Raw genomic sequence first — 24,306 nt, forward strand, 5'->3', positions numbered from 1 at the left:
GTACTGAAAATGGACTAAGTCAAAGGAATGGGGGTTTTCTGCCAGAAAATGTTTATTACTTTTGAACTTTTCAGTTAGGAAGTAAGACGAGTAACTTTTGTTTCAGCCTCTTAGGAAGAGGGATTGGAAGAGGTTCACTGGTTTTTGTTGTTGTATTGAGGGTTTCTCTTGGAGTGAGAAGCTAAGCTTGTGGTTTTGAAAAAATATATTGGTTTTGACCTTACTTAAAGGGTCTTTGGCAGTTGACCTGTGAATAACTGGCCTGCTCTTGTGTGCCTTTTTGATATTACTGCAGAATTGCAGCATTTGTCTAGTACATTTCAGTAGTCTGGCTAAATTGCATTTTCAAGTTCAAGACTGTATGAAGCAGTCTCATTTATATTGATGCTTTTTAAAACGTCTATGTATAGTGTTTATTTTTAAGACCATATTTTGTCCTCTTTTTTAGGAAACATCAAGTAACAGTGGTCCACCTTCCCCTCCTGTTCCAGACAACTTGCAGCCTGTGCCAAGAAGTAATCTGTCTGCTGTCAGTATTAATACTGTGTCTCAGCCACGGGTGCAAAGTACAAAGTTTGTTAGAGTACCGAGGCTTCCACGAGCAGTGATCACAGTAAGGAAATACTGGTGCTTTCTACTAATAAGGCTATGAGTTGAAACTGAGCTCAGTTTAAGTGAAGAGCAGACTTAGTCTTAGATTTTTTAGTGATACAGCACAGAAGAGTGAAGCTTCAGTTAAGTATTTGAATTATTAGTCATCTTGGCAATCCATATGCTCTTCTAGAAAGACTTTGACAATGAGGCAAGAGTTTATAGCTGAAGAGAGCATCAAGATAGGCCATCATACAGTGAACTAAGAGATTGTAAATATACTTCTATTATTTTCCTATCCAGACTAGCACAGACACCATTGCCAAAACAAAGGCAATCTTGCTCTTCCTCATGCACCTGGCCAGTTGGGTGTCTTCTTTCCTTTAAAGTGGGATCTGGAGCATCAGTCCCATTCCTGAACTTACTTAACATGCTAAATTGGTTAGAAAACTAACTTCTGTGGGGAAAAAAGTACCTTTCCTTCTAGGAGGACTTCAATTTTTCAGTGGATGGTGTGTACATCAGTTAACGTGTGGCTGGAAGAGAGTGTTTGTGAGGAGTGTTTATGCACCAACATAAACTGGAATTGCACCTGCCTATCCTGTTGTGGTTAAAAATTGATGCAACTGGAGTGTGTTCAGCAGTAGTAGATAAAACTTACATTTTGAGACTTGCCTAGAGTATCAAAAAGAACTGATTATGGAAATTTTAGTATTTTTGATTTTAAAAAAATGGTGATATTTTGATAGGGTTAATGCTTCAAAAGACACTTAGAATTTTGACAAGGTTCTATTCTCAGATGAAGGGTAATGTATAGCTATAGTTGTCCAGATCTACAGTGGGAAATTAGAAGAACAGTCCTGGAAATGTGAAATAAGTTACTTTTTTCTAAGCTGTAACTCCAGAGCAGTTGAGGTTAATCTCGGTTGTCTGCTTTTTTCTGCATTTGCCTTTGTGCTGGAATTGGCAGTCCCCTGATCTTCAGTGAGCTTTTTAAATTTGTGTTGGCAAAAGGTATTAATCATGATTTCAGCTATTCATTACATTCTGTTGGTGTTCTGCCAATTAAACTGCCTGAGCAGCTCACTGTAAGATCAGCTAAGTACAACTGTGGGACAAGAGACCTTGCAACTATGTAGCAGAAAGATGAGGGAGTTTTGGCATGTCTGCCACACCAATTCTAATGCAGATTTGATTGGCTGTTACCTCTCAGTTACTTAAAAAAATTCCTTACAAATGACAGATGATAATTTTAATTGTGATTAAATTAATTAATCAAGTATTGGACTTAGATGTTTGAGATTTGTATGCTATGACCATGAACCAATAAATGTGCTGCAGATACTTGAAAGTAGGTTGAAAATGTTGGAGTACATTTCATGTTACAATATCAAGACTGTGTAATATTGCTGTCTTGTGGAGATGTACAAATGCTTTTTTTTTTTCTTACAATGTGGGATTGGTGTGTGGGGTAACAAACGGAGGTAGTTTTCTTATTCTCTTCTTGTAAGTATGTCCTCTGTTATACCTGTGTCTCTAACTTTGTCTTTTTACTGTAAAACTTTTTACATTCTCACCTCAGCTTCCAAAGCACAAGTCTGTTGTGGTTACATTAAATGACTCGGATGACAGTGAGTCTGATGGAGAGCCCTCTAACTCAACTAGCAGTGTGTTTGGAGGACTAGAATCTATGATAAAAGAAGCAAGGAGAAATGTTGAGGTAAATGCTGCCAAAATTTTAATAATTTTAATGATTTTTCTTTATATATGGAATTTAAACTTTAGAATTCAGTCAAGAAATACTGAATTGCATCAGAAGAGGGTAAGAGTTAGTCCTGTCTCGAGAACTACATTGTAATTTGGATTGCACAAGCTAATCAAATTTTTTTGTTGAAGATGGCGTCCTGAAGATAGAAGTTAGAATATATTTTGGTTTGATTTTTTAAATTAAAATTCAATGCATTGTTAGGCACAAAAGCTTACTAGCCTTGAACAGCTAAGTTAGTGCTGAAATTCCTCTTAAAAATACTGCTTGATCTCTGTATTTTAAACTCATGTGACTGGTACTGACTTGAGTCTAATTGTAACAGGCATCAAAAATCAAAGCTCCTCCAAAATCAGAAAAAGAGAATGATCCAATGAGAACTCCAGAGGCTCTGCCAGAAGATAAGAAAATAGAATACAGACTTCTAAAAGAAGAGATTGCCAGGTAATCTTAGTTAAATTTTTTTTAATTGTTAATGTAAAATGTGTTTTATTTGTACCCCTTTACTAACGAGTCTTCTTTTGTAACCTGAAGGAAGATCTGAGATTAAAAACCTTGCTATCACCTTCAGGTTTTCCCCCCATGCAATTTTTTGGTAAGATGACATAGAGGTCTCAAGAAAATCCTGGGATTTGAGCTGACTTAGAGTAACTGATTGCAGTTGTGGGAAGTACTTTTTCTTTAAACTTGAAATCTTATCCTGCTACTCATTTCAAAGATTTAAAAACTCTTGGGAGTACGTATAAAAATGATTGTTGAAGCTACTGAACAGCTTTGTTTTTAACATTTGTTTCAGTCGTGAGAAACAGCGCTTAATTAAGTCTGATCCAGTGAGGAACAATTCATCCCCTGCAAATTCTGATGGTGAAGTTGATGGAATTGGGAGAATAGCAGTAGTGACCAAACAAGTCACAGAAGCAGAAGCAAAGCTGAAGAAAAACAGGTATGCATTTCACTGTCATAAGTCCTACTTTTTGCTTAACAGGATGAAGAGAAAATATTTTCAAATGTGTAGCATTTAAAGAACAATGAACTGTTGTCTTGAACTATTCAGCCTTCAATTCTATTGCTGTGCAAAAGGAATTGTGATGTATTGCTAGTGAGGTGTTTGATAACTTTTTAGTGTGATTTGTCATACTCAGTGTTTTCAGCTGTATTTGTGTTCAGTGGTGAGAATATGATTTATGCCGCCTAATATGGCTTTTCTCTTCTGGCATGCCTCTTCCATGTTTCTCACCTTAATTTCAAATTATCAAGTAATTGGAAGTAGAAGTGCTTTGCATCCTCTTCTCAGCTTCTTTTGCCACTTGATTATTTCTCTATGGTCTTGTGAACAAACTGGGTTGTGATCAGTTATCAACTGAGGAACAATCTTCCATCCTCTCTTTATGCACCCATCTACCTGAGTGTTTATCTTCCTTTGATGCATAGCTTTGTGTAATTTGTCTACTCTATTTTTTGCCTTAATATTATGGCTTGTAATCTTGTAATGTGTGCATGTGTCCTAAGATGGAACTAGGTTGTTACTTAATAGAAAGCAAGAATGTTGTGTATTTTGGTTGTCATTATATTAAAAACAGTCTTAAAGATAGAGCATTTGCTTACCTTCCCCTGTCCTCGTAACTAGAATGTTCTTTTCTGCGTTATACATGCTGAACTTAAGATGCTGAAACATGCTCTATATATTGACAGTATTTACTATCTTATGGATGATAGGACTATCTGGAGAGGCCTAATTAGTGGTCTTTTTGTATGTGAGGAGAGCTGTGTTCTTAAATAACTGGGGTTTTGGAGGAGCAGCAGTTGCTCTAAGCAATTTACTTTTAGAAAAAATTGTGTACATTCCTTTTCTATTTCAGAATGCTGTTGATAAAGGATGAGTCTGTCTTGAAAAATTTATTGCAACAACAGGCCAAGAAGAGAGAGAATGTTCGAATTGCTGAAAATAAAATTAACAAACTGGCTGAACAGCTACAAGCAACAGAGAAGATCTTGAATGCTAACAAGGCATTTCTCAAGAGGCTTCAGGAACATGTAATTGGCACTCTGAAATGTTTGTTTCCTAGAGCTGGAAATCTTGAAATGGGATACCTGATTTTTGGAGGCAGTAAACTTTTCTGTGAATTACTTACTAATTCTCATTTAGTTAATATTATGTCTCATTAATTCCACATAATTATATTTTATTATCTGGTCATATCTGTAAATTTGCATCTTGCTGTAGTATTTAGGTTTTTTTGGTTTTTTTTTTTTTTTTTTTTCAGATACATAAAGTTCAACAACGAGTTACAGTAAAAAAAGCTCTGGCGTTAAAATACGGAGAAGAACTTGCTCGAGCAAAAGCAGTAGCAAGTAAGGAAATTGGGAAACGAAAGCTAGAGCAGGATCATCTTGGTGTAAGTCAGCATGCTTTTAAACCAAACTACTTGGAAAAGAGTATCAATTTTGATTAACAAAGTTCAAGTGGAGTTTCAGGAAAGCATTTCAGAAACAATGTACAGAATATTCCTATTGGTTTTTTTTACATTTTTGAGAGTTCAAAAAAAAGGCATTAATGATTTGAGGAAGAAAACTCTTCAAAACCTGCATTTCTATGCTAGGGGAATGGCTTTCACAGATTAATAAGAGGAGCCATATGGCTGGGAAAATAGAAAATTCTTTCTGTAGACATCAATGATTTTGTTAAACTATCAAGCTAAGTTGCTGCAGAGTGGATATGATACTGTTTTGCAAAACAAAATATACAAAAACAAGGCCAAAATATTTTTCTAAATTTTAGTCCTCCTACTCCCAACATCACTGTATGTACTTGTTTTATAGCTCAGCTTTTAATTTGGGACAGAATTTCTGTTGAAGCCCTCCCTCCCTGTACTTCATAGAGGGTAATTTTTATGGCAAAACCTGCAGATCTGCCACTTGAATTGTGGCAAACTTTTGTTGTTTTTCTGCTGTTTGTTGAAATCTTCAGGCAAGAGTTTAAAATACATTTTTATAAACTCTGAATTAAATATTTTGTCAATGTTTTTCATTCCTGTCGATAGATCAGTAGATGAGAAACTGAAATAAAGAGGTTTTTTCTTTTTAGCCAAGCAAAATGTTGAAATTGGATACCTCCCCTGCATCAAGTCCAAAAAAGCCTTCAGCAGAATTGATTGCACTAGAGAAAAAACGACTGCAGCAACTAGAGTATGAATATGCTCTAAAGATTCAGAAGTTGAAGGAGGCCCGTGCGCTTCAAACCAAGGAACAATCCAATGCTACACCTCACGTAGAAGAGGAAGCTGAATTTGCATTACCTCAGCCATCACTTCATGACCTTACACAGGACAAATTGACTTTGGACAGTGAAGAAAATTACTTTGATGATGAAGTTTTGTCTAATTCAAACAGAGAACGAAGGAGATCTTTCAGAGAATCGAATTCTTTTACTAAGCCAAATCTTAAACACATGGACACTCCAAAACAGGATACTATAAACAAACTTTCTAAAAAGGCTTCCGAGGAGCCTGAGCTGTTCCTTGGGTTGAATATTGATGAACTGAAAAAACTTTATGCTAAAGCTGACAGCTTGAAAGAACTACTAATGAAAAGTACTGCCTTTATTGTGCCTAAGGAAGATCTCTTGTGTGGTCAGGTAAATATTTTACAATTAAACGTAAAGCTTATTGTTATTAGGTGGTATTGCAACTGCTGTATATCTGTTTACCTGTTTCCTAGGAAATTTCAGTGGACATGGATTTTTTTACGTCACAAAGTAAACAAGCTGAAGTGAAACCATTTCCGTTTGGACCGTATCGTAGTCCTCTTCTACTGTTTAAATCCTACAGGTATGAAGACTGTAGCAGCTCTTTGACTTAAGCTTATGTGTTCTTGTTCATATGGTCTTCAGTGCTCTTCCTTGATACCCAAGTGTGTACAGAAAGACAAGTCCTAGTGAGAAGCTTGACTATCCCTAAACAATATTGCCTGGTTTAAGAAATATAATGATTTTATTCAGTTTTCTTTTCTGCTGTGCACATGTCCCTTGGTTTTGTGCAATATGCTGCTTTTATATTATATTGTGTGTTGTTTGATGCAACTAAACTAAAAATGTGGTTGTGTTCAAGAACAGGATTTTTATATCTAGTATGAAGCAATGTAAATCCAAGAAGCATATTTCAGTTATGCAGTCTTTGAACTTGGCTAGGATTTACATAATCTGAGTCAAAATTGGCTCAATCATCTATTTTTGGATTCCTCCTCAGTGGAAAGAGGCATAGTCACAGTGATTCATCTTGACTTGACAGTAATATCTGCAAGTGTAATCAGTTTGGCACATCTGTCTTTAGACTAAAGCGAACTTTGTTCCTACACGTCAAATTTTAGACAGCAAAAGTTGAATTTAAACTGGAGAAGTTGTATCCTCCCGTGCGCTTCAGGCTTTTTTATTGCCATGTACTTAAGTAGTAGAAGATGGATGGATACCATCTTTGCAGGAGAATTCATTTTAACTTGTAGGTTATGATGTCAATTCCTGAAGGAGCTAGAAATCCCCAAATTGATGTAGTCAAACTTCAGCTAAAGATTTAAAAGAAGTATTAGTCTGCTAGACTGACTGGTTTAGTTTGTTTATGTGTTCTAGGCTGAAATGTTTCTTTCTTTCCTACTGTTTCTTCAAGTTAGTCTTTAACAGTTATCTTTACACTTCTATTTGATATTGGGCTTAATGCTGATTAGAGCATGAGATTTTCTATAAACTACTGAAATGCTCTTTCGGTAGTTTGCTTTCCATACTGGGTTTTTACTCCACTCCTGTTTTCATGTTAATGAAGTTCTGCACCTAAAGAGATGAGAATGCTAGAGGAAAACTTAATCAGGTTGAGAAGTATTCCAGTGTTCCCTTCCTCTCACTCTTGTTTTTACCTTGTTCTTAGCCTGTTGGTTAATGATGCTTTTGGTTGGTAGCAGGGTGTTTGAAATAATGAGATTTGATACTGTGAGTGATTTTTAATTACTTTTTTTAGAAAAATGATGTCTTGCCTTGTGTACTTTATGACCATAATTAGCTGTTTCATTTTAGGTTTAGTCCTTATTTTCGTACCAAGGAGAAGCTGTACCTCAGTTCAATAACATATAGCAATATGATTGAGCCAAAACAGTGTTTCTGCCGCTTTGATTTGACAGGCACGTGTAATGATGATGACTGTCAGTGGTAAGTTCTTTTTTATTGTCGTGGCTTAAACTAAACCTCTCTTCTAGATGTCTGACTCTGAGTCTGAAATAAGTACAGTTTTCTTTTCTTTGAAAGATCTGGATATGTGATCCTATCCCATGTGCACAAGTTCTAGACAAGGTTATTTTTAATACTCTATTATAGATACTTAGTTGGAAGAAAAACCCCATTCAGCTAAGCCATGAAGAAAGGGGAGGCTCTTTAGATGTAAATTTCGAAAAGTGGTATGGCCTGAGAGAGAATATTTAACATTTTTCTAGTAATTCATGTGGATCTGGTTATATACAACTTCAATATAACTTCAACTCATAGAACCTCACATAGTAGTTGACACTGTTAAGCACATTTGATATGAAAAGTGTATACCAAATAAATGATTAAGTGAAAAACCAATAATATTGTAGTGTAATTCTAGTTTCCTGGAAAAGTACTGGCTAAGTTTGTTTCCTTAAAGGCAGGAGTTAATTGTATTTAAAAAATCATTTGTTTATTGATTTTGTGCAGTATATTTAAAAGTGGGTATGAATTGGTTAGGAATGAATACAATATGGAAGCCTAACTACTGGTAAAATAGGAGTGAACTTTATTCTGGATCAGCTTTTAGCTGCTGTCATCAGACCACTGTTTGACTCTAAGATATAATGTGATATCCAATTCTTACAGTTACCTTATTTGAACTGGAAAGTTCTAAATATTGTGCTCTAGGCTTAAGTTTAGAAAAAGCCCAGATACATTTAACCAGATTTCAAAGCAAACAGTACTTTTTTTGTGGGTATTGTTTTTTTTATGCCTCACACTAGTGTGTACTAAAACTTTCTTAATATTTTGTTGCTATGATAAATGTATTAATTGCTTATTTATTTGTTTTAGGCAGCACATGAAAGATTGCACTCTTAGCCGTAAGCAGCTCTTTCAGGATATTCTGTCTTACAATTTAGAACTCATTGGCTGTTCAGAAAAAAGCACTGATGAGGAAATCAGCACTGCCACAGGTTATTGAGTCTTTTGTTCTCTTTTGTATCTAAAAATTATTTTCTGAAGGGAATGAGTTTCATTAAAAGCTCTAGGTAAAGGGACATTGATGTGAAGCAGTATATAAGATACAGCTATATGAAGTTTCTTCAGTTGTCCATTTCAATGCTTTGTAGTTGGTAGTTACATTGGTGTCTTACAGAAAGATAGGAATCACTGTCTGAGGAACATTTAATTCAAAAAAAAGTATTGCTGGGATTCAGGGTGTTAGGGAGCAGTGAGCATGGAATCTTTATCTCTCTCCTTCCTCAGTTCTTTCTGTAACTACTGGACTGACCTGTTTCAGGTCAGTTTCAGTGGAGCTGGAGTTTTAAAACAATGCCTTTGCCATATAGGCAAGTTGCCAAACAGAACTTGCTTATTTTCCATTTCTTTGTGCTAGTGTGTTAAATTACCATGCCTCTTAAGGCAGACATATTTCATAAATTTATCATAGATTGTGTTAAATTGATGTTAAGTTACTTAACTGTTTTAATCTGTATGCTTACTTAAGCTACATATATTCTTGTTTCAGAAAAATATGTTGAAAAACTTTTTGGTATAAACCGAGATCGTATGTCGGTGGATCAGATGGCTGTTCTTCTGGCCAGCAACGTCAACGAGAGTAAAAGTCACAGTAAGTAGCTCAGTAGATTAAATACAATATATATAAATGGGTAAAAACTATATAAGTACCTTGATGATTTTGTAAACCAAGAATATATTTTAATATAATTTATCTCAGTATTATAAATTCTGATTATGATAACAAAGTCTACAGAGTTTAAGGCAATAATACAACAGATTTGGAGTTCCATTTGTAGAATTTATTTATGCACTTAAGCACAAAAAATTTTAAGTAAGTAGTATTGAAATTTATGCACTTCTGTTGAACTCACAGAATCTTTTTATCTAAAATCCTTATTAGGAAAAATATTTCACTCTTGAATACAGAAAAGTGAAAGAATTTTTACTACTTTGTTTGCAGCACCTCCACATACAACTTGGAAAGAGAAAAGGAAATGGAGACCAAAGTACTGGAGAAAACCTCTGTTAGATAGTAGCAGCAGTGAAGAGGAACAGTTTGCTGGACCTATTAAATATGGTAATGTGGATGTGTGGCACCCTTTAAATGAGTACTAGAGGAAAAAAACCACCCACCTGTTTACAACACTTGATTTTTTAAAGGGCTTTTTGAGAAAACCAGTGCTTTTAATAGTTTTCTTTACTCTATATTTCCTGTATGCAGACTTTATTTTGCATACATTTTTGGGTAAAGGTTGACCTACACTTGTAATTAGATCAGATTTTTTCTTCAATGTGACTGGAAGTTAGGGTGGAATGTCGAATTACCTGTTCTTAAAAGGAGCATGAGGAGCTGTTTCCTAGAATGTTTCAGCCTTGCCCATATACCATTAGGATTTTTAAAAAGTTTTATTTTGCTTCAATGGCTCTGCTTTCTTTTCCCCCCTCCCCCTGAACTTTAAATAGTAAAACATCAGTGTTCAGTTACCTTAAGTTTGTAAAGAATTTCTGTTTGGTGTGAGGTCAGGAGTTAAAAAAAGCTGTGGTTAAGCAAGCATTTGAGACTTGGAAGCTGCTAGAGCATCCGTAACCTGATAACATTTCACATGTGACTATTGCAGGTAGGAGCCTTAGGATTTGTTAGCAAATCTCTAAAAAGGATTTTTTGACTCAGAATTGAGATAAATTTTTCTTTGTCAAATGTGTCTAGTTCCTAATGAACTGCCTGATGAACTGCCTTGGTTGGTGTCTGTTGATCAAGGTAGCCTTTACTGCTAATTCTTTCATTCCTTCACATTTGTGATATAACCAGGTCTCTAGAGACAATACATTTTGAAGGGTGCTGAGATAATGCTATTTAGTTGTGATCAATGTTTATACTTAAAATGTATGAATGCCACCTCTTGTGAGAGTTACAGGTCGCTACAGTTTTAAAAAGGAAATTTTCTTTAAAAAAAATTTGTCTATTATTTACAGCCCATCCCACAGAACATAAAAAAAGAGTTCCAGTGCTTGATACTGTGGTGACTCCAGATGATGTCCGGTATTTTACAAGTGAGACTGATGACATTTCCAACTTGGAAGCAAGTGTCCAAGAAAACCCCTGTGATGTACAGCTTTGGATTAAACTTGCATATAAATACTTGAATCAAAATGAAGGGTATGTCTATTACATTTGAGGCCTTGCTACATTTGCCCTTGCTGCTATGATCAAGTTTCCTATTTGATGTAAGAGAACTTTCTTCAACAATGCCACAAATAATTCATTACTTTAGGCAGGTTAAAAAATAGTTTATATTTCCTACTGTATTTAGTACAGTATATGAATAATAAATTACACTGATGGTTTATCTTTGGGTAGATTCTTTTTCAGAATGGAAGTTGATGGAAAGTAGTGTGGGAGACGTAACTGTTCATGTTTGAAAAGTGCTCTAAGATTACAGTGGAATGTTGTTGTTTCCAGCAGTAAAAGTGGGCCAGTGAACTCAAATCATTCTACCCTACAGAGTGAATGGTTGGAATAATGTTTGAAATTACTTTCATCAGCCATCTTTCTTACATGTACAGTTTTGATAGTTGGTTTTATCCCTGTAGAAATCGTGCAGTTGAGCACTTGGTTTCTTATTTTGTGATTTTTTTTTTTTTTTTTAATTTCAGTTTCCTGAGTTTCTCTAGCTTCTCTTCCTTAAAATTATGCTGCAGGGTACCATGTTTCTGTTGGCAATCAGATCATTTGAATAGGAATTCTGTCAGGATGGTTTCATCCATTATGATGATTGACTTCAGTTTTAATAGTGAGATGCAGTTGAGCAACTGTTGCAGGAAGCAAGGGGAATGGAGAGGAGCAGCTCTACTTTAAAAGCCTTGTTTAAACTGTGGATAGTGGGAAATACAGGAAAGAATCATTTTAACTATATCAGTAGGGCCTGAACAATAGACGGGGTAGAACTGGAAATGCCAGTAATTGAAGTATCACTGGCAAGTAGCAGCATGAGAAAATCATGCCTTCTAAAGGTAAGTGTACGTGGGAAACAATCAAGAGAAGAAGTAAGAAAACCTAGTGGAAGATATGCATCATTTTCTTAAAACAGCCACCTCTCCCATTCCTACTTCCTCAGTACTCTGAAGAAATTTGACTGCTCTAGTAAGTGAAAACAGTGGGATTGGGGAAGCTTCAGACTTAAGCCTGGTTAACTGTGTTAGGTTTTTGTTGAGACTTATTATATATTAATATTTCTTCTCATAAATGTCCATGCAAAATAATTTCCAAAGATGCTTTCAGAATAAGTGGGACTTCAGAGGTGTTCTATGGTTTTATGGAAGATGTGTTTATGTATTAAAGCTCAGCTCTATGGTTTGCAGTGTAGTCAGTTATTTCAGCTAATCTTATATTACTTGGTGGGTATCATCTCATGATTTTTTATTTCAAAAAATAAAATTTCAATTTTTTAAAATGTCTTAGAGCCAGAACCTGTGTGATGTGCTGAAATAAAGGCATATATTTAATGACTGTAGAAAGTAAATATTTATTTACTATGCCTCTAAAATATCTACTGAAGTTCTTAAGCCTGTATGATGTAAATGCCTTTATGTCCTTGCAGCTTGAGAACTTAGATTTCAGCTCAATCTTACCAATTTTCAGTTAATTTGGACTCTTATTTGAATTGGCAATCTTCACAGAATGCTTATTTTTGTGCACTATGATAATTGTACCTCCTAACCTCTGAAATTTGAAAACTTGCTGAAGCTTTGAAACCTTGATAGTAAAGGACGATGTTTAGGAAAAGTTACTGTGTGTGGCTTCCAAAATTAAAAGCATCCTTTTTCATGTTTGATACTGTGGAAGTTTTAATACCAGCACAGCTGATGTGAGACCTTTTTTCAATATTTAATTTTTACAGCTCATCATCTGAGTGTTTAGATTCTACTTTAAATGTTTTGGCTCGAGCCCTGGAGAGCAACAAAGAAAATCCTGAAATTTGGTGTCATTACCTCAGACTTTTCTCAAAAAGAGGAACCAAGGAGGAGATACAGGAAATGTGTGAAACAGCAGTGGAATATGCTCCCTCTTATCAAATTTGGTGGACAGTAAGTAAAAATTCCAAAGTACATAATAAATGTTCCTGTAAATGTCTGTTTTCTACTCTGTAAAGTCAGCATGCTTGACAGGGAAATTGTCAAATGAAAAGCACTGTTTTTGAAAACTCCAGAAGTTGAAAATAAAACTATTCAAGTTCTTGCAGGTTATTTGTAGAAATCATCAGTTTTCCTCAGGTGTAGTAAGAGTTATTTAAAATCAGTGTGTTAAATTGATTGAAAAACATGGGTGTTCTTGTACTGTTAAAAGTGCTATCTTTTGAGGTTTAATATGAAAATTTGGTGTGATAAGAGAGCAAAAGGCATTATTTGAAGTTTGTGATCTGTGTGATTTTTAAACCTTAACCTATAAGCTTTACTTGTATTGTAATTGTTACTATTATTTATTTCTGTCTAGTTTTTGAATTTGGAGAATTCCTTCGATGGAAAAGACTATGTATGTGGGAGGATGCTACAGTTCCTAATGGAAGTGACAAGAGGAGGAGAAAACCCAAATCTTGTGTCCTTTCAGTTGCTGGAGACTCTCCTCTACAGGGTTCATTTAAGCCTGTTTACAGGAAGACATCAGAATGCTCTTGTTCTGCTGCAGGTAACTTCCACCACCCCAGGAGTGTTTCATAGCTTCACCTTTTCAATGTGTGTGACTGTGGTAGTTTGAACTGTAGTGGAGCTGTGCCTTCCTTCAGGAGAATTTCTTCAACAAATAGAGGTTTCTCCTTTGAGTTATGATGCCATTGTAAAAGCTGGATATAGCTTTGAGGGTTTTGTTGCCTACTTTTTTTTGTTTGTGTAGCTAATAGCCTAGACTACTACATCTCAAAATAATTCCTAGGGAGATACTGTGGTTTTTGGTTTCTTGTAAACCATAGATCAGGTTTTTTGCAGTGAAAGGTCTGAGAGTATTGCCTCAGGTATTCAAAATTGCTACAGAAATTATCAAACCAGTAGTTCTTGGGAAAGAACATAGTAATTATCTAACAGTATTGCCCTACTCTAAAATTTGGAGACTGTTAAATTAGGTTTTATTGCTCCCATCAACTCTGAAGTCATTGAGTTCTCTCAGGCCAGAACTATGACTGTAGAAATAATTTAGGTGACTGTTAACTCTTGCATCGGTGATAAAAGTGGTGGCTGAGGGTGAGAAATGCTCATCACCCTCTCCCAAAGTGGGAGCTCTGTCCTTTCAGTTGTTTCATTCCTGCCAGCAGGTGCCTCCTGTTGCTTGCTGCAGCCTGTCACTGCCCTCAGAGTTTGAGAACCTCAGGTTTTTGTCTGGCTCCAGTTGGTGGAATGAGAGCGCAGTGCTGTGCTGGCTTTCCCCAGATGTACTGAGAAATGTGACTCCAGATGCATAAAAAGAGCAGGGCTCTGGAGAAAGAACTGGTTTTGTCAAATCAACATGGAAATCCAGGGAGAATTACACTAGTTGGTTACCCTCACCTTTCTGCAAAGCATCATCACAAAGTCAACCTTTTTTTTTTCCAAATTAATCTGAAATGTGTAGCTCAAAAGAATGGCTTTGCAAGAGATTATTTAATTGTATTTCAGAGAGAATAATTTTGAAGTAACTGCTACTTCAGAGTAAATAGCAGTGTGTATTGGAAAACTTGAAAGCAATTTTTTTCAAGTATCTTGTGGACTTATTTTTCAAGTGTTAAGTGAAATGCTTTTGAAACACCAGTTTTCACCAACTTCAGGACATGCCTTCTGCTGAATTTTGCATTAATTTGCAAGTGTATTCATTCTCTTGAAAAATGCATTCTTTGATCATACTGTCTTTGCCCAGAAAAATGTTGGGACATCACTAGTCATGAGGTTGTTGTGTTTTAGAAAGAAATTGTGTTTAGATTTTATTTAATTGCATGCTCTTAATTGTTTTATTTAGTATCTGCTAGTTTAACTGGACTATTCTATCTTTACATATGACTAATAGAAAAATTTGAAGTAGTATCCTTGTTCTCAGTAATGTTTCCAAAACATTTTTTTAAAACATGTCTAGAGATGGTGGACTCTAATAGGTGTAACTTAGTAGTTTTATAACTAGAATTTATAAATAAAAACCCCAAGCAAACCAAACAACCCCAAATGCACAAAACCTAGTAGGATATAGTATTTTGACTCCAGGTTGTATTTGAGTTCCATCTAGAGCTACTGTATAACTTCTTAAGGAATTAGAAGTAATAGGAGAATAAAACAGGAAAATGCAATGAACGCGTGTTGGGAGATGCATGTTTTCCAAGTGTGTCCTTCACTTTTTGCAATAGCAATCTTCTGTCTTTTTTCTGAACCTTCTACTACAAACTGTGCATAATTTGAATAGCCACACATTCACGTGAGCTGAATATGATTCTGATTTACATAAAGAATTAGTTCCTGTCTTCGCTCTGGAAAAGTTTTGAGAATATTAAAAGCTAGAGGAAGATATGCACTCTTCCTGTTTCCTTTTCCCGTTCTTAAATCTTAAAGACTTTGTGGCTGAAATGTAATGTATTTCTTTCAACCTTTACAGAATGCTTTAAAATCAGCAAGTGAAAAGATTATATCAGAACACCTTACTGCAAGTGACCGTTGCTTGGCTTGGCTGGCTTACATACATCTAATTGAATTTGGTGTTCTCCCAGTCAAGTTCTATGATCCAGCTAATGTCAGTCCTTCAAGGATCGTGCACAAAGAGCCATTTTTAATACCATGGCAGACAGTTCAAGATGTGAAGACTGATCCTGATACACTTTTAGCTATGTTTGAAGGTAAGATTAAGGTGGTAAATACGTGATACATTCTTCTCATGTTGTAATTCAAGAAGTATTATTCAACTTCAGAATTTCAAGTCAGTGCTGATGACTATGTTAATTGCATTAATCCAGTGAACATTGCATTTTGATTTAAGCAGAATAGTGAGGAAAATCCACATTCTTGGGTGCTTAACCAACACTCTTGAGTTTTTCAATCTGTGGTTTCAACTCACGGCTTTATTTTGGTAGAATATGATAATTCAGAGAAAAAGACCAGTCAGTGTCTTCTGATTGTATGACATTGCTAGTTTCTTGGGCTTATGCAAGCATATAGCCAAGCTGCAGCTGTCATTCTTTCTTACCCTTTTTCCCCTCAGTAGGATATGTGTATTGGGAAGTTACTTTTCTGGAATATTAGTGTATTTTATTAAAAGAGGCAGAACAATGCATGTGTTCACAGTTCAGGTAAATTGAATAAATTTTTTAAAATGAAAAATGAAAATAGAAGAAACTGAGTTCTTAGCTTATGGTAGTGCTGCCAGAGGTAGACTTCATAGTAGCAGACAAATACTGTTGTATAGTATTTCTAAATTCAGTAATAAGTGGTTAGCCAGCAGCAGTATGGAGTTGCCCCTGAGAAAATACCTATGCTGCTGTTGGTAATGCAGTGTTGAAATACTCAAGGATTAATGGAGTAGCCCAGCTGTGTGACTGAAGGCAGTCTAGCTATGGTAATGGGGTGTTCATTGTTGGATGACTTTTTGTTATGCTGGGGAGAAAAAGAATATTCTGCATTAGCTTTTGCCTCAATAGCTTTCAGCAGCTGTGCTGAAAATCCTGGAATGTGATTTTAAATCTAGGGATATACTTCTGTCTGTATGATTGCTTTAATGTTTCATTGGTAGGATGTGTTTCCTGTTTTTAAAAGGAGTAAGAGATGAAACTGAAAGCTTTGTCTTTGCACTGTGGTGATGAGTAATGAGAGCTTTTCCAAAGATGATCATCTATTAGATGATCTTCTAATAATTTGCAAAAAAAGCACTCTCAGGAATATCTTTTCACACTTATGTGTTTTCCTAATGTTCAAGGAGTCATTATGTTAAGGCTTCACATAAATTTGACACTATTTCAGGTGTAAAGGCTTTGTTTTTTACTTTTGTTTTGAAGATGCAGTCAAAACATGTACTGATGAAAGCCTTGAGGCTGACAAAAGAATAGCTACCTGCTTTCCTCTCTACAGGAACATGATAGCCTTGCTGAAACTTCTTGAGAGGTAAGTTGTTTCAAGACTTTCTTAACTGGAATACTTCACTCTCCTCTTTTTTTGTTTGTTTTTGTTAAACTTTCAACCTCTACTCTTTTTTTAAGGTGGGAGTCTGCTGCAGAACTTTGTAGGTCTTTATTGGAGCTCTGCCCTAACAACTGTCAGCTCTTGGAGAGTTTGGCCACCTTGTATTTGCAGATGAGGCAGAGTGAAAATGCCCACAAGGTGTGGATTGGAGCTTTTGAGAAGAATCCTCAGAATGCAGAAATTTTTTATCGGTTGTGTAAATTTCTTGTTTCACAGGTAATGCTCCACTTCAAAACTTACTTGCTGCTCTGCTAGCTCTGCAAAGTTTGGGGTTAGTGTATTGTTTAAAAATCTTACAAAATTGATTCAACTTAGTGGTGTTTTTGTAATGTCTAGTACACCTTCCTATAAATAGGAAAAGTATAATGGCAAGACAAGTGACATGATAAAATATAATCTTAGCAATTACATAAAATCATATCAGATTTATAATCAGTGTTGTTCTAATTCAATGTTAGTAATATCCTTAAGCAAGAATAACAGAAAGTAAAAGCACACCCTCTAGTATTTTTCCAGCTTCTTTCTACTGCTGACTGCCCCATTTAAACTTCATTTGTGAGAAAATGAAGACAATGGGGCATTGCAGAGATAGACATGCCACTTGTAATTTATTTTGCTTATATTAGTCTTATCATATTCAGGTTGATGTTTGCTTATATTAGTCTCACCATATTCAGGTTGATATTTGATTTTTTTTCATTAAAAAAAAAAACCCAAACAACAAAACAGGAAAGGTCAAGCAGTATTCTTCCACTGTTGCAAGATTTTGTGGCAGCTTTCTTTGAGAATACATGCCAAGAGCACGGTCCCATGGATCTCTTAAGGTACGTTTAGAGTAATATTTTAAATTAAGTTTTGGAAATGTTGGCATTTTCTTTAATTACATTATTATCTAGAACTTTTAAACTCTAGTTTTTTTGCATGGTGTGTTTTGCTAAAACTTCAGTGAATAGGGATTTGGCATAAGGTCTACACTTGTTTTTAAATAGACACTAATTTTTAGAGCCATGAGTATCTAAGAATAAAACAGCAAAAATGTTGAGTGTCTGGATTTGGGTAATGAATATGAATCATATATATACTGAAGTTAGGTTTTGAGGTTTTTTTCCCCCCTAGAGCTAAGAGCCTAAAATTACATATCTAAAATACACTGTTTAGGCACTTTAAAAATACCTCCTTCAAGAGGTCCAGCATGTTATTAATGAGATTATTGTTGAGAAGATACAGGTTTCATATGTAGCCTGATGATTTTCCCCTGGAATTTAGCACCTAGTTGAAAGATAGAGGTTTTGAAATCTGCACGTTCCCTATATGATGCCTTTGAAGGTCTTCAAAGCAAAAGCTTTCCTTGCTAAAGCTTATTCAGATGAGCTTTTGAAATGTTTTTATCTCTAAGTTAGGTGTTAAACAAACATAAGCAAGAATAAAGTTTATGTACTTGGTGCATTTTATGAAAGAAGAGGAGAGTCTGTCATATAAGGCAACATTTAACTTTGTATGTAATGAAAGAGTGAATGCCTTCTTTATTAATTACTTCTGTATTTCTGTGAAATGCTTTCTGTACAGATTTTTTTATGGGTAGAATTAAACTGAAAGCTAGGAGAAGTGCATTTTATTAGAATTTTTCATGAACGGGACTTTGTAACTGAATGTTTCACCTACATAGGATTCTTCCATGTAGAAGGCTATTCTTGTTTACTACTACTTTTTTCTCTTGTAGATATCTCTTGAATTTTCCAATGCCAATTGAATTTACATCACCTCTGTATAAAGAACATCTTACAGATGATGTTGTTAACCAGCAAATCCCGTATCTATGGCAGATCTACTGGTGAGATTTTCCCAGGAATTTTTGAGAAACAGCTATTGTGTCTGAGTAAAATTGCATTTTCAAAAGCAGAGTATTCATTACTTGCCTAAGGGTGTATTGCTTTGGGTTTTCTGAATAAATGATTGGCCAGTCCTTAAAGAACCCACTGGCCTGCTGCACAGTGGAGGTAATTTTATGAAACTGAGTTGCATGTCAGCTTAAATTTTCCACTTGAGAAAGCTTTCAGAAATTCTGACTTAAAAGAATAGGTGTGTTCATCTCAAAATGATTTTTGTTTGTTTTACTTTACTTTAGGTTGCTGCTGCTAGTAGTGTTTTTCTTTCTCTTGGCTTTCAGTTGTCTCCCTTTTATTTTGCAATAGCTTTACTTTGTAAAAGCTTCCATTATGTTTAGTGCTGATCTCCCCAGCTCCTTGACTCATTGTTTTAGCTGTTCATGAAGAAGCCCCACAGCAAAGTAATGCAGGAGAATGACCTATTCCTCTGCGAGAGGTTGTAAAGGAACGTGTCTTTGTCATGTATACATAGTCTTTTTTCTTCTGGCTTTTTTTGTTTTTTTTTCTATTTCTTCCATCATTCTTTTAGATAGCAGCAGTACACAGGATTGCCAGAAACCACATTGTTAGCTGTCTGTACATTACACCTGTTAGTTAACTGTGGTTACTGAGGTGCTGGCTTACACCGTTTAAGAAGTTTACCATTTCATGGTCTGGGTTTGTCAGTCTTTACAAGTAGCTCTTTGGCTTTTCAGATAAATAAAAGGGTAAGGATGATATTGCTTCACATACTGAGCAAAAATCCTCAGAACTTTTTCAACACTATTGCTTATTGTTTTTAATTGGTGGATAACTTACAGATAAAATGTATAGTTTTCAAGAAAATTTGATCAAAACCTTATTTAAAGATTATCTTTATGGGATTTTTTTTGCATTGTCTATTACTAATTTAAATACTTCTTAATTTGGTTTTTTAACAAAATATCTCTTGACAAGCTCAGTTTTGGGTTTGGCACTCACACCCTAGAAGCATTGTTACTAAGACACTTGAGGTCACTATTTAGTCATAACGTGTGCTGACTTAAGCTCAGATTCTCCTGTATTTTAGCACCTGCTTCTAGGAGGGAAAATAAATATTCTTGAAATAAGTACCTAAATTACTTTCAGAGCTGATAATTGACTGTTTCTCATTTTGAGTTTTGCTGCTGTAAGTGTCTAGGTACCTGGGCCTGTGTATTTATACTACATTTCTTCAGGTATGGAGGACCAAAAACATTAAAGTTCAGTTTTACCAGCTAAAAATAGATTGAAATCTGAAAAGCTTTAACGGTCTTCTAACAGTGTTTTCCTTTGAAAGATCATTTGTGTGTGCACGTGTGTGTTTGCACACAAATATTTTAGAAAGAGGAGCAAATAGGTGATTTAGGTACTAATTCCTGGGGAAAGCAGTAGAATCACCCACAGATTATGTAACTTCAGTCAGGAGGGCTCAGTAACAAGGTCAGCCTTATCTTACTTTATATATTTCTGTGTACTCCTTCTTTATGAGGTTGTTGGGTTTTCCCCCTCATTACTTACTGCAAGCCTTACTTTTTTTTTCATTCTTATGTTGCACTTTGAAATCTGGAGTTTTCACTGTGTCTTGATCCAAGAATATGTCTGCTCCTGTCTTTGATTAGGTCTTGTGTGTTGGTCTAACTGTTTTTTATTTTGAGAAACTGTTGGAAAAAAATTTAGGGGGGGATTTTTGACCTTTCTGATCAGGTTTTTTTTTTTCCCTCTGATGCAATCAGTATGTTTCTACCCCTGAGCCTGGTAATATTTGTTTCAAAATACTAACTTTGTTGCCAGAGAGTGATACTATTTCTCAAATGGCTTTACTTGGACTTCAAAATGTATTGTTCTGGAGTTCTTGAAATGGGAACTCAGGACTTGTCTCCATATTCTGTAGCAGTTAGAGCATTCCTACTAGTGTTAGTAAAGGGTACTTTACAGGAGTAGAAGACAGTTTATGATGTTTATTTTTAAGGGTTGTATTTAAAATTTCGTGATTGTTTTATTATTCCTTGTTACCTGCTTTTGAGACTTACCCATCCTAAGAAATTGGCTGATAAATTAGTACATGATAAAGTTAAGCTGAAAACACTGTTGGTTTTTTTTTTTGTTGCATCTGAGAGTGGGAAATTCTTAATTGTGTCATTATTACACGCAACAGTTTTTATCTTTTTATTATAAACAGTTTGTGCCAGTCTCTTCATGCAAGTGTTGGTGAAGCACTGGATGCTTATGAAGCAGCTCTGGGGGCAGTGATGCAGCAGGAAACTGTTCAGAACATTTGGTTGGAGTAAGTTCTTAAGGGAAGAAAGTTAATTAATCTCAGCTATTAAATGAACGCTGCCAGAACCGTCTTTTTTCTTTTTTTTTTTTCTTCCAGTTACCTTGTTTTTCTCAATAGCAAAGTTGTTGAATCCAGCAACAAAGTTCAAGAATTCAAGCTTTTTACTGATCTAGTGAACAGATGTCTGGTGACAGTCCCCACACAGTATCCAATTCCATTTAGTACTGCTGATTATTGGACCAATTATGAGTTTCATAATAAGGTAAAAATGTGTCTGTGGGCAGTTTTAGTTAAACAAAGTGGCTGATGACCTGTTAGCAGGTACCTGTAATCTATTTGTTCAAGTCCAGCACCAGTATGTGAACACTGAGAGCTAGAAAAAGAAGGAAGTGTCTGAGTGTAGTAGTGTTTTGAGCAGAAGAGTATCTAGCAGTGACCTTTTCAAATAAAGGTCCTGTAATGCAAAGACAAACTTTATGACATGGTAATGAAAAATGATCTTTTTCTAGAGAAAAGAGAAAATTGGTGAAGGAAGATATGGTTACAAAAGAGGGGTCTGCAGATGGAAAGAGTTGATCATAGAAATTACAATGATTGAGAAACAGAAGAAATTAAGTAGGAGGAAAATGTTGAGCACTTAAACAGACAGAATAAAGCATACAGAAATCTTGGATCCCATTTTGCTAACAAGCAGTGCATTTATCTTTATGTATAGAAGGACTAAAATAGGTGGCGCTAGCAACTTGACACTAAATTCATATTATACAAATTGATTTATCTACTCTTGAGGGATAAGGTTTGAAAGTGGCAACTCATTTTAGTCATAGTGTTCATAGTTTATCATGCCATTATTCTTAGCAAAATAAGACTATGAAGTGGATTAATGTTTATAATTCAAATTCTACAGGTAATTCTTTTTTATTTGAGCTGCATTCCAAAATCTCAGCATTCCAAAACCTTGGAACGGTTTTGTTCTACCATGCCTACTAATCCTGGACTTGCACTGAGGTATGTAAAAATACTTTCAATTAAGGCAGGAGATTAACATAACTATTGTTTTTTTGTGCAAGCTATGCATGACTTGCTTTCTACTACAGAAGTAAAACTATTCCTCTATTATTGCATGTTGCTTGAGGCACATTGTCACCTCAGTCTTAGATTTGACAATGTTCTGTTCTATCTACAGACAGGTTATAACTATACAGAAATTAACTCTGCATTGTACATGATGACTTCAAATGGTCAAAATTTCAAGTGGGTAGAGACATGTCAGATATATATTAAAATCTTGTTGTTACTTGATGATCTATTAGAAGTATAGTTCTAGAACAGATAAAAATGGATATACCAGTCTATAACAGTGCTAGCTTAAGGCTTAATTTGATATTTATTTAGGAATGATAAATCATAATTTAAAGGAAATGTGATGGGAAACAACCAGTTAATATAAGCATTGCCCTGGCTCTTACTTGAACAGTATTTCAAAATGTGCTCTGCCAGGATGAGAGTCCATATTTTACTGTGTTCAGGTGCACTGAACGCATGAATATGTGAGTACTATTAGGAAGTCCCAAAACACTGTTCATCATCAACAGTGACCCCAGAGAACTCAAAGCAAGGCTCATGTGTGGTTGTGGGCATGGGGAGAGTGTGACACACCTGCCTTTGGCCTGTGAAGTTGAATGGCTTCATTTTAAACCAAGTTGCGATTCTGTCTAGATGGAACTTGCAGCTCCCTTAGTGTTGATACTGCATGAAATGGGTGAGCAGAACTGACTGAATATTATCCCTAGCCCCATTACTATAAAACTAATTTGTCTCTTTCCAGATGTTACCTTGTGCATGCTAAAAGTGAATCCACTTGTAATATGCCAAGATCATGTGTTCTCTCTGATTTCACACTTGTTAGTTATTCTGTGAAAGTGTATTTTAACTTGTTTTGTTCTGAGAGCATGATCAAATCAATATTGTATATGGTGGCTTGGGCTTTTTCCTACTTGCAGCTCTTGACTCAGATTAGGTATCATGTATTTTGTGTGATGTGTTTCTATCTTTGGATAGCTTTTCTGTTCCAAGTGATTAGAGCACTGGTCCTTTCTCATGAATGCCTTTTACAGACTGCTTCTGCGATACTGGGAGGAGAGCAATGTTCAGATTCTGAAACTGCAAGCCAAGATGTTTACATATAATATCCCAACATGCCTGGCCATCTGGAAAATGTAATGCAACAGTCATACATCTGTTTTCATAGCTATTGCTTTTGTTTGTAAGGTTTACTTCACGAAGGTAAATCTGAAATGTCCTTCTAATTTGGCTTGTACTCGAAGGTTCTCTTTTATTAGCTTCTTATATTGAGAGTAACTTTGTTACAGCAGACCGAGATACTGTCACTTTAAAATGAGAAACAAAATTTCCCTCTTGGGGAAACTTAAGTGAATGGATATTATGCAGATAAATATGAGTTATGTATTTACAAGTTGCCTTTTAAAATTCAACTATTGACTTCTGTCTCCCCCTCTCTACCCCTCCCCTTTATATATCACAATCGCAGTATTCTCCATTATCCAGTGATGCTGAACTGATCTTTTTCTTCAGTGTTTGTTCATAATGGGGAACCACTGAAATGTCTTTCTCATGTAAGGTTGTTTTTAAAAAATGGCTACTCTTATCTTTTCACAATAGATTAACCTCATTGGAAGTTAGTTTCTTCTCGAGGAATTAGTAATTCCATTCCACAGTCAGTATTCTGCCATTAATGGCATTTGAAATAATTCAAGAATAAATGTTTTTATATATTTCTTTTCCTCAGAGCCATTGCTGCCGAATGCTTTCTAATGGGACAAAGAGAAGTAAGTCAACACAGTGTACTAAAATGAGTAATTATGAAATTCTGTAAAACTTCTCATTCCTTGGCTTTATCCAAAGCAATGATAATCTCGTGAATCCAGGATTTCTATTTAATTGAAATACTCTTGTTTATAGACACCAAAACATGTGCCCAAGTGTGAGAAAAGTTTTTGACAACTGGGGTAGAATGGATTATATAACGAGTGCATGCTCTTTCTGTGTATCTTTCTCATACTGGGAAGGCTGTATTCTTCTCCCTTTTTTTTTTTTGCTTTTTACCTGGAGGAGATTGTTGTATTTCAAGTTCTAGCAGAGGGAAGCAAGACTCATGCTGGAAGATGCTAATGACTATTTTTACAAGTGGACAAGAGAGCTTGAGGGAAACTTTTCGCAAGGGCGTGTCATACTAGGGTGAGAGGGAATAGTTTCAAAACTGAGATCGATTGGATATTAGAAAAACCAGCTTTATTTTGAAGTGGCGAGACAAAAACAGGTTGCCCAGAGAAGTTGT

The 24,306-nt window shown here is 35.4% G+C and overlaps 1 protein-coding gene across 4 annotated transcripts in view; it reads left to right on the forward strand.

Annotated features, from left to right (window-relative positions):
* ZFC3H1 (zinc finger C3H1-type containing) overlaps positions 1-24,306 on the forward strand; it is a 41,863-nt gene that overhangs the window by 14,619 nt on the left and 2,938 nt on the right. For all 4 annotated transcript variants that reach the window (XM_059846910.1, XM_059846911.1, XM_059846912.1 and 1 more), the window contains exons 9-33: positions 449-613; positions 2,174-2,311; positions 2,682-2,800; positions 3,153-3,299; positions 4,216-4,390; positions 4,621-4,752; positions 5,442-5,990; positions 6,074-6,183; positions 7,416-7,547; positions 8,439-8,560; positions 9,115-9,216; positions 9,568-9,684; positions 10,581-10,764; positions 12,506-12,692; positions 13,099-13,290; positions 15,211-15,448; positions 16,601-16,706; positions 16,802-17,000; positions 17,514-17,608; positions 18,505-18,615; positions 20,850-20,954; positions 21,045-21,210; positions 21,856-21,956; positions 23,066-23,167; positions 23,758-23,797. In XM_059846910.1, coding sequence (XP_059702893.1) covers positions 449-613; positions 2,174-2,311; positions 2,682-2,800; positions 3,153-3,299; positions 4,216-4,390; positions 4,621-4,752; positions 5,442-5,990; positions 6,074-6,183; positions 7,416-7,547; positions 8,439-8,560; positions 9,115-9,216; positions 9,568-9,684; positions 10,581-10,764; positions 12,506-12,692; positions 13,099-13,290; positions 15,211-15,448; positions 16,601-16,706; positions 16,802-17,000; positions 17,514-17,608; positions 18,505-18,615; positions 20,850-20,954; positions 21,045-21,210; positions 21,856-21,956; positions 23,066-23,167; positions 23,758-23,797 — 3,834 coding nt within the window. The remainder of the gene's footprint in view (positions 1-448; positions 614-2,173; positions 2,312-2,681; positions 2,801-3,152; positions 3,300-4,215; positions 4,391-4,620; positions 4,753-5,441; positions 5,991-6,073; positions 6,184-7,415; positions 7,548-8,438; positions 8,561-9,114; positions 9,217-9,567; positions 9,685-10,580; positions 10,765-12,505; positions 12,693-13,098; positions 13,291-15,210; positions 15,449-16,600; positions 16,707-16,801; positions 17,001-17,513; positions 17,609-18,504; positions 18,616-20,849; positions 20,955-21,044; positions 21,211-21,855; positions 21,957-23,065; positions 23,168-23,757; positions 23,798-24,306) is intronic.

Source organism: Haemorhous mexicanus, chromosome 5 (assembly GCF_027477595.1).
Source record: "Haemorhous mexicanus isolate bHaeMex1 chromosome 5, bHaeMex1.pri, whole genome shotgun sequence".
Taxonomy (NCBI): domain Eukaryota; kingdom Metazoa; phylum Chordata; class Aves; order Passeriformes; family Fringillidae; genus Haemorhous; species Haemorhous mexicanus.